This window comes from Notothenia rossii (genome assembly GCF_949606895.1).
Source record: "Notothenia rossii genome assembly, chromosome: 1".
Taxonomy (NCBI): Eukaryota; Metazoa; Chordata; class Actinopteri; order Perciformes; family Nototheniidae; genus Notothenia; species Notothenia rossii.
Genome location: NC_136912.1, coordinates 78,800,650 through 78,813,343, shown reverse-complemented (window position 1 = coordinate 78,813,343; position 12,694 = coordinate 78,800,650). Strand labels below are relative to the sequence as shown.

Genomic DNA, 12,694 nt, shown 5'->3' with positions numbered 1-12,694 from the left:
CTTTTATTTTAGAGATTTTATTCAAAATGTTAGTCAATTAATTAAAAATGCGCTCACAAGAGAACTCAACAGTCAAAAATAAATACATTAAAACCACAGGATCTAGGTGCTGACTAATTGTGATCACTTGAGATAAAAAATGGCATGAATTATTTGTTTAATCAATCTTGTATTGGGGAAATATTATCTTTATCTGTTACAATACCACTACAACATACAACAGTATGAGGCTGGAAAACAAGTTCTTAAGATTTTAAATGGCTCAAATCAAACATCTACAGAAAAGTTGTACTTTTCTTGAGTAGGATCCAATAGTTTTGAATGCAAGTTGAAGTACAGCTACTGAATTTGCTTTATGTGAGGTCGTTTGGAGATTATCTTTAAAGATTATCTTTATTATCATACCTATTCATAAAAAGAAAAATCAGGTGCCAAAATAAATATTAAATTCCACTAGTATTTCAGTACTGATTAGACTCTGCCCTGCTAGTGAGCTTATTCCCAGATGTGTGCAGTGTATATAATATCTCAACAGACATACACATAATAGCAGGATAGCCAACAGGTGCATACCTCTTTAGTCTTTACACACAAACACCGGATGTACTCAAGGAAGAGGGAAAAGTACTTCTCTGCACGGAGCCCGTCTACAGTATCCCAGATGGGACACATGAAGCGCTGACAGGCTGAGCTCTGTCCTGTCCCGCTGCTGTGTCATGTCCATTTTGTTATGAGGAGGGCTCTGGATATAGAGACACTAATTGGCCTGTTGCCAGCCTCCTTTCTAAACCCAGCCAAAATCTAATTAATTGTGCTTAATCATGTGTCAGCTATGTAACATCCACAAACACTAACCTATGCTTATGAGTAAATTGCCATATTGGAACATTTAATGTCCTCAAGAAAACCCACTACTATGTACCCTGTTAAGGTCTCTTGCTCATGTCCTGTATGTGATGTCCTCCTTGTTGCTCCAGGAGCTATCAGAGGAGCGCCACTCCCCGCCGCTGCTCACCGTCAATGGGCCGGGCGAGGAAAAGCTGTTTCGCAGCAAGAGTGCTGAAGTCGAGCTGACGGTGGAGAAGGAGAAAGTCAAAAAAATGTTGTCTGAAGGGTAAGGACACATTTGTTTTCATCAGCATGAAGTATATCATGCTATTGTGTTCATCGCGCCTATGGTCTGGAGAGAAAGCTTAAAGGCCTACATTTTTCAAGCACAACTCATTAAGAAGCACTTCAGTTAATAGTTAGTAGTCGAAAAATATAAATCTTTAATCCAAAATGTGACTTGAGTAAAAGCACAAAAGTAATGTCAACAAAATGCTTTTAAACAATCAAAACCAAAAGCACATTTTTTTTATATAGAATTGCTATTTTTATAGTGTTATGTTATTATAGAATATTACATCATTTTGTTTTTATCGCTCACCTCATACCTTTTATTGTTGTAGTTCATCAATGTGGAGCCAATCTTGAATACTTCCTCCTGAGTAGATTAGTAGTTGTTTTGCACCATATAATATAAGCACATCGTGTGTTTTTTAAGAAATAATGATATACTACGTATACATATGGTTGAGTGAAAGGTTTCATTTCCATTTGAAATTCTCAAAGGAAATGCACACGTTTTATATTACTTAGTGCCCTGATACCAGCTGTATGTGTGGATGGTTGTGTGCAAAATGTTATGTTCAGTGAGATGTGCTAGATTCAGGAGACGGAGGAACATTTACTTCACATTGAAAGTTGTTTTTACACCTCACTGCTGTTTTGCATAATGTATTTTATTAAACTGCCTGGTACAAAAAACACATTTTATTTTTTCTGATAGCTGTAATGCTATAATAAATATTTCACGTTTTATCAGACAGCCAACCTAACTTATATTTTATTTAGAACATTTATTTGACAACATGGTGCAGTGTGAAGAGATACAGGAACAACTGATTCCTGCATTGAAAATGTACGCTGAGAGAAAACGATTTTTATGAAAGAATCTTTATTTTGCAGCAGCATAGAAATAATACCAACACTCCATTACAATAACACACAAGACACAGAGACATAAAGTACATATTAAAATAAGGCAGTGAGAGCTGCAGATGTGAGTGTGTGGGAGTACTGGAATGGAGATGGTTTTTGTTAGAGTGGAGAAAGTTTACTACAAAGGTTGTAATCTCATCTCCAACCCCCTGCTTGAGCAGAGGAAGATGCCCTGAGCATTTTGTTGAGCTCTATACTATACAGCGTATTAAGTGTTACTCAAACTGTGTGCCCAAAGATTTCCCACCATAAGGTTCAGTTTTTCTCATAGATGTTTCTAGCAAAATAATTAATAACAACGAATGAAATAATATTAATGATTATTCAAGAATAATAATAATTATTCTTTCTGGCTCATAGCCAAACTTCTCATCAACATCCACTGAAAGCTGTTCACAGCCTTTTGAATGATCTTTCCATCAAATAAAGCTGAGAAAAATACTCATTGGCACAGGGAACAGGTTTTGTAGAGACAGCAGTTGGGATTTATTCTACAAACAACACGTCCATCCTGTTATCCGTCCAGAGAGCCGAGCTGGTACCCACACTGTCTTTCTTAACTGACAGGGAAGCATCACATCCACATTAACTACCTCATGGTTACCTTTTCACTCGGAGAGTACATGTAAATTACAAGGGCCTGTTATTGGTATTTTGGTGATAAAACTAAATAATAATCAACTGAATCTGCAGTTGCATTTCTAAAACATTTATTTTTGGTTGACTCTCGAGCTCTGTCATCAGCGTAATTTTTCGGCTACAGCTGTAAGCTCTAAAGCCCACTGTATAACAGAGTGAATATTGTACATTAACCCATTATTTTCCATAAATACAACTCCAAATGAATGCTAATGTTGATCCATAACTGTGGATGTGCTAACAACTTTAACATATCAACTTGAATTCGTTTTAATGTTGTCAACCTTGTTTTTGCTGCCCCCATGTGGCCAGAAAAAGTCTGCTATTGCATTTTAAAAGGGATACTGCAGAAATTAAGTATTGTAATCCCACAAATAAGGAAGAACTCAGGAAAAGAAAATGAAAAGCTCCACCTTTTACACACATGAAAAATACTTGTCAAGTAATATGGGGAAGGAAAAATGCCAACAATGTCGAAACCTTTGAGGCAAGATACTTGGAGAGAGTATGGATAAATGGAGAATATGTAGAGCTTTGGTTTTCATGGCAGGTACCACTGATCCAGGGCATTGGAGTCTGACTCATACTGCAGACTAAATGTAAAATTAAAACTGTAAAATAATGTAAAAATGGTTCTTCAGAATTGAATAAGTGCACCTCTGAGAGTAAATAACTCACCCGTGTAAGATTTGTTCTCTTTCTCCTTCTTAGTTCTAACAAAGCACCACAGACAGCAGACTGCTGTGTAAGGAAAGGTATTGCGTGTGTGCGTGTCTCTTGTTTAGAATATACAGAAGAAACCAGTCTGTTAGTCATGGCCTTAGGTTTGACTTCTCTAAGTGTGTGTGTGTGTAACCAGCCATACCGGTGATGAATTTAGGAGCTCATAATTATCGTCATCATCCTGGTTCTCATTATTGATCACTCAACATACCATTAGAGACCAGGAATCAGAAACAAAACACTCATGCCCGTCTGCTACCTATCATCCCAACGGTTTTATTTCCTGATTGTCTAAAGCCTACGCAGGCTTTTTCTCCTGTTGCTATGGTGAGCAGTTTTATTGTTGCCAAGCAAAGCTGTTAGTTAGGTTGTCATGGCAAGGAGTTTTCTCAACTCTGTCTTACTGTGTGAAAGCTCTCCGGTTTTTATTAAATATCACGACTGACACTGATCTTTTCAAAAAAATGATGTTTATTTAAAAAATGTGGCTTGTAAAAAATGCACATGAATCACAGTTAAAAAGAAAAAACATAATAATAATAATAATAATAATAATAATCAAAGTACTTTGATACTTTGCATCTTAATAGATCAAAATTAAACCAAGCCATACTTTATTTTAAGTGTGTGGAATTCAGTCCTTTAGCCACACATGGCAGGATAATGCTTCACCTGTGTTGCTTTATTTCCCTGCCACCCTGTGGTCTCTGTAATTATCTGCTATTAATGAATCTTACTGTTCTGTTTCTTTGCAAGTTATGAGCATAACTTTAAAGATCAAATGAATGACAAAGTATATACAACAGAAAGATGGAATTTAGAAATTCAAAAGGTTAATAAAACATATTTTTGGGTCATTTGTATTTCAGTGGATAAACATAGTTTTTGAATTGAATGAAAGACATTTAAAAAATTGTCCTTCTGGCTCCTAACAAATACTAAAAAATATCTCTGAAATGTCTCCAAACAGCTTGTGCAACATGATATAAATGTCTGTTGTTATCTGCTGAATTTTCAATCTGTAGCTATGCCTTCTCCGACCGTAACTCAACAATATTTTGTATTTATGTGAAATGTGAAAGATGTCATAAATTGGGATTCCTGCTTTAAGTTAAGTCTCTGTTCTTTCTGTGTCTTCCTCTCAGGTCAATGTGTGAGATAAACCTGGAGGCCGAGCTCTTCACGCTGCAGGACAGTAACGCTAAGCTGGTGGCAGCTCTGCAGGAGGCCAGCAGCAGCGTGGAGCAGTGGAAGCAGCAGCTGGATGAATACCAGGAGGAGACCGACCGCCTCAGAGACCAGGTGACGCAGAGCGGGCCAATGATACAATACCCCTGCAGCTCAAAACTACGAAGTGCAATTCACAATGTCTGCTAAAAGCTGAGACTGTTGAGGTGCTGATGATTCAATTTAGTGTTCATTTCTGAGGCCGTAGTTAATGTGTTATCAAGCAAATGTTGTATTTTACACAATTTTGAGTCTATTCTTGCCCTATGACATTATTTTAAACATGTTTGAAACTGACTATACAAGCAATTCAGGATACAATAAGCCATCTTAACAATAATATACAACAAACATTCCCATTAGAGTTGTACTATTTCAACACTTCAAAGTGTATCAAGAAGGAATGCTATGTTTCAACTATTTACCATCTGTTGAACCAATGTTTGGGTTAATTTAACCGGTGATAGTAGTGTGAAGCATTAGTGTTGTTACTATAGTTATGCCTTACTTTAAATACAAGTTTCCCGCATATTTTTAACTTAAGTTTTCTTTTTACTTTGTCGTTTTACAATCACAATTGAGGGTCTTAAAGGCTGTGCTTTTTTCTCATGTAATAATAACATATATTTATATAGCGCCTTTCAAGGGACCCAAGGTCGCTGTACATGGTGGACAAACAAAACCGACACTGCCCAAAGGGAAAATGTACTTTCTGTTCTCTTGGTGTAGTAGGAGGTCAAACAGTAATCGCTCAGAAATACGGATGAAAAGTTGCATACAACAGGTTTTATCAGCGTCACAAACCCTGCATAGACTTCCTGTTTCGATTTAGTGTGCTCAGTTTAATATTTTTACATCAGTGCTGCCTTAAGTAATTCCCTGCTTCCTGTCAATAGTTTCTGACCCAAAAGAGGAAATATGAAGTCTAAAAAAACAAGTCACTATAAAAAGTATTTGATTCAGGGAAAAGGGTATCTGCATATGCTGAGGAGCAGTTTTTTGGGGGGTAGTTTGGATACTCTCAATCTGAAAACACAAATCTGGGAAACAAAATACGTATTTAGAGTTATCATTAGCCAAATTAAATCAAACTAATACATTTTTTATGAAGTATAATCAGGTTATATATTCATATGCTTATAGTCTGAAATTAAACAAAACGGACTCTTTATTTAGCAATGTTTATGGTCTATAAGACTATTTTTCTTACTTCCCTCACTATGTGATCACTCAGATAGCAACTGGAAATTATTCAGACTTTTTATAAGAGCAATCATTTATAACTATCACATTAAAATCCCCACACAGATTTAGTCTCTTCCAAACTGCAGATGCATTTTTCATTCAGCCCTTCCTTGGGATATTTCTGTTGACAGGCTCCCTGGATAATGGCAGACATTTCATCTTTCATTTACAGAGAGGAAATTATGCCCTTGGTCAAGCTTAACAAGGCTTCCTCAATGCGACAGAATTAAGTGCTGCTGCAACCGGCCTGCAATGGAACCATAACCACCAGTGACAGGAAACGAGCCCTTTTTTATTTTTAGCCCACACTGTGGTTTCATATCTGCGAGTCCAGGTGAAGGTTACCCCCCCAAAACACAAACACACAGTTACACACACACTGCAGCAAAGTCAACCAGGTGGCTAGAAGTAGAGCAGGCCGCCAGGGATTGTCAATTGGGTTTGAGAGGGGGGGCAGGGTTTATTTTTTTATTTTTTGGGGGGACAGGACGCCCTATAGGCCCTACTGCCCATCCTCCCCTCTTTCTGCCCCAGTTAACGAAAGAAGATAAATCATCATAACTGCAGAGGGAGAGAGGCTGGATTGTTCTACCTCGTCACACTCGGCTTCAGCCATGTTTGTGTTGATCGGCCTTGTTTGTGTTGATCCAAAGCAGAACGTTTATTCTCTGTGTTGACTTTGACCCATGCTCAGTACTAATGAGAATTAGCAACATATGTAGTGCAGTACTTGGGTATATAATGTATTTGATTGAAGCAGATTTTAATAGGTTTGATGCTTGATTTCTGTCAATATGTTGTTTGGATTACATTTTGCTAATTTATTTAGCTTTGCTCGTGATTTTAACTATTGTACGTTTTAGAGAATCAGGAATCTGAATAAGATGTCAATGCAAATGTATAGTTTGTATATATATATAAATACAATATCATTTGTTTTTCAATCTCCTATCAATTGGTTGACAGCAAAAGGTTTCTAGATAATAATTTAGATACGAAATTGGAGATGTTGCATGTTTTTCTCCATGTGTATCTGTTTGGAGGTCAGACACGGAGCGGGTGCCTCTTGGGACAGCAGCTGTCACACAGAGTGGATATGAAGGTGTTGAATCCTCTGGGATCATGTGGACCCACAACATGGCGTAGCGGGACATTTATGAAAAGGGACTTTGAAAATACAGAGTAGATGCTAAAGGGAGGAAATGAAATTGTTCACATGGGAGCAGGAATCCCTCTGCCCCTTCACACACACATCTACATTTGAGAGATGAAGAAATGACCAGCATTGTGATGATAACTGCATCGTCAAAATAACCTAAAGACTGAGGGTTAACTGTTAATTAATTAAATAAATTATTTTCTGACAGCAAATTATTATTATTATCAATATTGATTATTTAAATGCTTAGACTTCTTACAGTTTATTTTAGAGATTCAAGATGATTGTAGTCATTTTCCAAACAAAAGCTTCACTGTCAGATGTCATTGTGAAAAAAGGCACATTTTTGATCAATTTAATCCAATTAATTCTCACTTTCATGTAACATGTTATCTGCACGGGAGATATTCCTCAACTAATTTTACCTAACTTGTTTCAACGCTTAAACACGAAACGTACATTATTTTTTTTAGGGCAAATACAAACATTCAAATACTCAAACTGTGCAGAGTTCAGAAGGACTAATGTCAGATTGATAAGGCTCAGATAACATTATGTTGTTTGTTTTCTCAGTGTGAAGTCATCTGTGTAAAGCTTGTTATACACAAAGCCTCTTGTTTCCAACTTTGTTAACACTCGGGACACCATTATATTGTTGTTTTAATCAGATTACTCCTAGAGCATGCTGAAATGAAAGTCAAAACTTTAAATCACACCCTGTTCCAACTTCAAAGGCTGAACAATTTGTTTAGTCAAAATGTCACTCACCATCTTTTTGGTTTTCCCATAAATATGTTAAACACAAGGAAGTGGGTCAGATTGGGGAGAACAAATTATGAATTTCTACAAGGTCATATCCAAAAAAGAAATCTTCAAGGCAAAGTTTCAGTTCCGTGACCACAGGCAGTTGTGAGTTAATGTTGTTAGTGTGGTGACTGCATGTATCTGTGTGTATGGAGATATTCAAGAGAGAGAATTAATTGTGTTTATGTAGATGGGTGTGTGTAGGCGATGTGACCCTCAGTTGAAGTTCCTCATTTCCATCAGTAATAATTATCACACTACTTGTATATTTGTATGGACTATATTGTACTTGATAGTCGCTGCCGTCATGTAAAACCCTTTTTAAAGCTAATTTTGCTGATTTCCGTAGTGTATGATGGAGGTAAAGGGTAATTTGATTTATAAAATGACCCCTCATATTGTGGCATAGCTTTTGAAAAAAAAATGTTTATGTAACATTTTCAAAGCTTTTCATTGGATCACAGCTAAAATGAAATCCCAGTAAATAATTTTCTCTAGATAAAATAGATTTTTGTTTAACAACCACATACTTGTTTGTCAGCAAATTACGCTAAATCTGTTTAAAGATTCCCATGAAACTTGGTCTGATCCAACTAAGATTAAAAATGTACGTTTTTTTTTCTGTAGTAGTTTCAAATTAATACAATGTTAAATGACCTCTGTGCTTGAGTGTAAGATGGAGAATGGTTTAGCATTGTTACATTTTCTGTTTCTTTATGTCTAGTCTGCTGCTGATGTTCATCAATAAGGCTCCAAATGAGAGCTATGTTGTTAACAAAGGAGACTCATTTTCTTACAATTCTATTCATTGTTATGCCTCCACGTGGGCTGCTGCGTCTGCCATGGCACGAGGCATAAGGTTTTTGGTTGGTTGGTCGATCTATTTGTCCTTTTCATTCTTATAAATGCGACGATCCAGCAATGCCATGAAGAAATGTTCTTAAATGTGAAACACACAGTCACTTGAAATGAACTGATCAAAATGTTACTTTCAGAGTTATTCAAAATATGATTTAAAAATACATTTGTACTTAAAAATGTGAAGACAGGGTCCAAACTGAAGTACTTCAGCAGCTCTTGGATGGATTGCATTGACATTTGGTGCAGACATCTCTCGCTCCCAGAGACCACCAACCAAACACCAGATGGCTGACATTTAACACCTTAATAACGATTTGATAGATTGAGGTACAGCCTCACAGAGCCACTAGCAAGGCGGTTAAATCTTAATCTTATCTTATATAATGTCTAAAATGAAACGCGCTTTATAAATTAGTTTAGTTAAGAAGTATGTATTGATTGTGTGTCTGTCTGTGTTGCAGGTGGCGGAGCTTGAGGGCCAGCTGGGGCACCCTGCTGCCGGTCAGTCTGCGAGAGAGGAGCTGAGTCAGTCCCTGGAGGAACTGGAGGCCCTGCTGAGCGCCAAAGATCAGGCAAGAAAACAAGTTCACTGCACTGCACTTTGTCCAAATCCATCTCCTAACCTCAAAGAAACCTCAGTGTGGAAAGCCAGCCTAGAGAAGCAAATAATATACTGCCAATAATTCACTGGATATGTGTTTGTATTCCGTTTTTGAGAATAGAGCCTCCATATCCATCTGATGAAGGTTTAAAAAACATTTACTAACAGTGATGCAAATTAGTCGCTTTTCGGCGCCTCCCGCTTTTTTAACGCTGCTTTGGGTGACTTGTGTAATTCGTGGAGAACCGAAGAGTTTTCGTTTTGTGTGGGGGGGGGGGGGGGGGGGGGCGTCAGTCTGTCCGTTAGTCCGTCCGACTGACGGACAACTTCTCACTTCAAAAAAGAAGAAGAAATCTAGATCGCAAAATAATTAAACAAGCGAGTTTCTGTTTTTCCTGGCCAAGGACAGGTTCCTTGAACACAACACGAGCGTAACGTGTTTTCACCATGGTCTTCACGTGGTTATGTCTCGTCTGAAAGGAGTGCTTACGGAGAGCACCGGAACGCCGCTCCAGCCCTTCAAATATTGTAGTACCCATAAGGAGCCGTACACATGCCGCAGTGTTTGCGTGGCTGTGTCTTTAGTTGTAAGCACAGTGGCGATCTGTTGTTATTAGCATCTGGTTAGCTAGCTATGCTAACGAATTTAAAGAGCTTTTCTACAACCAGGTGGAAGAGAGCTCTCTCCTGAGAGGCTCAAATAACCTCAGCTCAGTGAGGTTAAGGCACACCTTGATATGATCATTATAGTTATTAATGAGACATTAGAGACTAAATGAAAAACAGGTATAAAATACTATATGACAGTAACAAAAAAGTTGTTAAAAATAAGTGATTTGTAAAATATCCAAAAAGAAAAATCTGCTTACAGTTCTGTTTCAAATGGGTGTTGAGAGATGTATCCATAGATCTCCTCATGTTGCTCTCAAAGTGCACCAGATTGATGCTTTTAAATTCAATATTTTAAAAAAAAATCTTCCCAGGGGAGAATGCCCCCGGACCCCCCTAGAGGAGGTTAGGTCCCCGCCACTTAAATCATGTTCACATGGATACTAAATAAATTTGCACACATCTTGTGTCCATATCTTTCTGTTTTGGTGGTCATGCCACACCGTGCACGTGCATGCATGCATGCGCAGGTCATGGTAAGATATCTGGATTAAGAGGTTGCTTTTTCTTTGCACAACATGAAAGAAAGGCCGAATGAATTGGATGTGATTTTAGTATTTTTAAGCAGAGGTTGAGTTCAATAATTTGTACGGCCCTCGGAGGATGTTGTAAAAATTGAAAAGAAAAAGGTTCCCCCTGCTGTAAAAATAATAAAAACCCTTGATTTATAACTTAACTTCTCTGTGTCCTATAGATCTGAGTATATTATAAAGAATAGCCAGTTAATTGAAGCATTATAGCACAGGCCTTTGTCAGATGGTATATTACGCAGTTTTTTTCCTGCTTCGAATAGTTCTCTCTTTTTTCACCATACCTGTGTTTGCATCACTGTACTAATTAATAAATATATTAAGAAAAGAGAGTTTGAAAAGTATAAAGTGCCAGTTTAAGTATGTATACTCACTAAATTAACTTAAGACTTCAAATAAGATATTTCCGATTCAATAACCAAAAGATAGTTACTGAACAAAATGTTGAGAAGAGAACGCTCTATGGGGATTTTACTTATGCTCTTCTTTTGTAACTTTAAATGTTTGGCCTAAAGAGAGCTTTGGAAAAATACCAGATACTTTATTACCTATTTCCAAGTTTACTTTAATATGATGTTTTATGTCCCTTATGTCAATTTCCATCAAATGCATTCTGGGCACATTTTCACTGCATAAATAAAACCAAACGATAAAATTAAATATTCCTTGAAAGCACCTTGCTGCTGTCCTCCTTCCTCAATTACATAACCAATTCTGTCAATCATCTAAACAAGTTTAATCGTGGCTTGATTATTCATGCGAGCTCACGGTGGTATGTTCCCCCAGGGGCTGAGTCCCCCTCCTCCCCGGAAACATCAAGGTGCCCCAAATCTTATCACCAACCTCATAAATGGCCCTTTTGAATCCACATGAAGTTTTAGGGTGCAAAGCATAAGATGAATATTCAATGATCTTAGCAGCAGGAAGGGAGAATATGTGGGAAGTGGGGTGGTGTTGTGACAGTTCAAATCACTGTGCTTTCAGGAAATTCACAATCTACAGAGCAAGAAAACAGATGTGGGTGAGCTGGAGAAGGAAAGAGAAGAGACCATACAGAGACTTGAGGTGAGATACAAAAAAAGGCTAAATGTTCTTCTTCTTTTTCATGAAAAACCGTCATGTTGCATTCAATTTGCTTAATTGCCATTTCTCCCATGTCAGCAGACAGTAAAGAGGCTCCAAAGAGAAATTATTCACTGAAGTGATCCATAGGAACCAACATTCTTCGACACTAATATCTGAGATCTTTCAGTAATACGGAAAATCACCAAAGAAAATGTGTCCTAGGACATTCTAACTCTTAAAGAATGTCTACAACAGACTCATGAAATATGAGAAATAGAACTGGTTCATTGTATTTGTATTTCCCACCTACATTGTCAAAAGTAGGAAATCCACTTTCATTGACAGGGAGATGAAAGCATTTCATCTTCCGTGTGAACATAGACATTATTTTCTGATGCTTGCGATTCATTTGCAAAGAGTTCAACACGTCAGTCTTCACAGAATTTCTATTCAAGTCCTTATTCCAGTACAAACTGTTTTATGATTACTATATATTCATATCAGAAATGTTCATTGTGTGTTTTATATGTTACTGATGTATCTGGTTCTGTTATCTTCACCATATAAGATTTATTTGAACATGGCTCAGATGGTTTGAGGTGTCCATGCTAGACTAGAAGCTTCCTGGTACAGTATATTATTCAACAAACCATTGTAAAGTATGTCATAACAAATGTGAAGAATGCTAATAGGTCGTTTTCTATTGCTCTAAAAACCAAACGGGGTGGAACATCTAAGTGCTGATACTGTGGCTGAAACAAAGGCAGCACAGTGCATACCTGCAGCAGATAATCAGTATAGGAGAACTCGTACTTCAAGGAGAAGTTAATAGTGTCAAGTCGCCATGCTAACGCAGGGGATAATACCTGATGCATATTGCATAGCCCTAATTAGGTTCTCCATCATTTTGAGCAGTGGTGTCAGTTGTGAATTATGTATATTCATATATGACCTTTGCTGTCCTTGGGTTACTTCCATAATCTATTCATTGGTGCATTTGGCATACAGAATAACCTCCTATTACTCAAAATTGCACATTTAAATTTACAATATAAACAGTTTATATACTATGACATCCTCTGAAAACTTTATATCAGTGTGCAGCAACACAAGGAGTGAGAGTTTACA

The 12,694-nt window shown here is 37.3% G+C and overlaps 1 protein-coding gene across 1 annotated transcript in view; it reads left to right on the top strand.

Moving 5' to 3' along the window:
- LOC307042239 (homer protein homolog 3-like) overlaps positions 1-12,694 on the top strand; it is a 43,584-nt gene that overhangs the window by 28,065 nt on the left and 2,825 nt on the right. The window contains exons 6-9 of the mRNA XM_079686033.1: positions 978-1,114; positions 4,551-4,707; positions 9,163-9,273; positions 11,486-11,566. Of these exons, the coding sequence (XP_079542159.1) occupies positions 978-1,114; positions 4,551-4,707; positions 9,163-9,273; positions 11,486-11,566 (486 nt within the window). The remainder of the gene's footprint in view (positions 1-977; positions 1,115-4,550; positions 4,708-9,162; positions 9,274-11,485; positions 11,567-12,694) is intronic.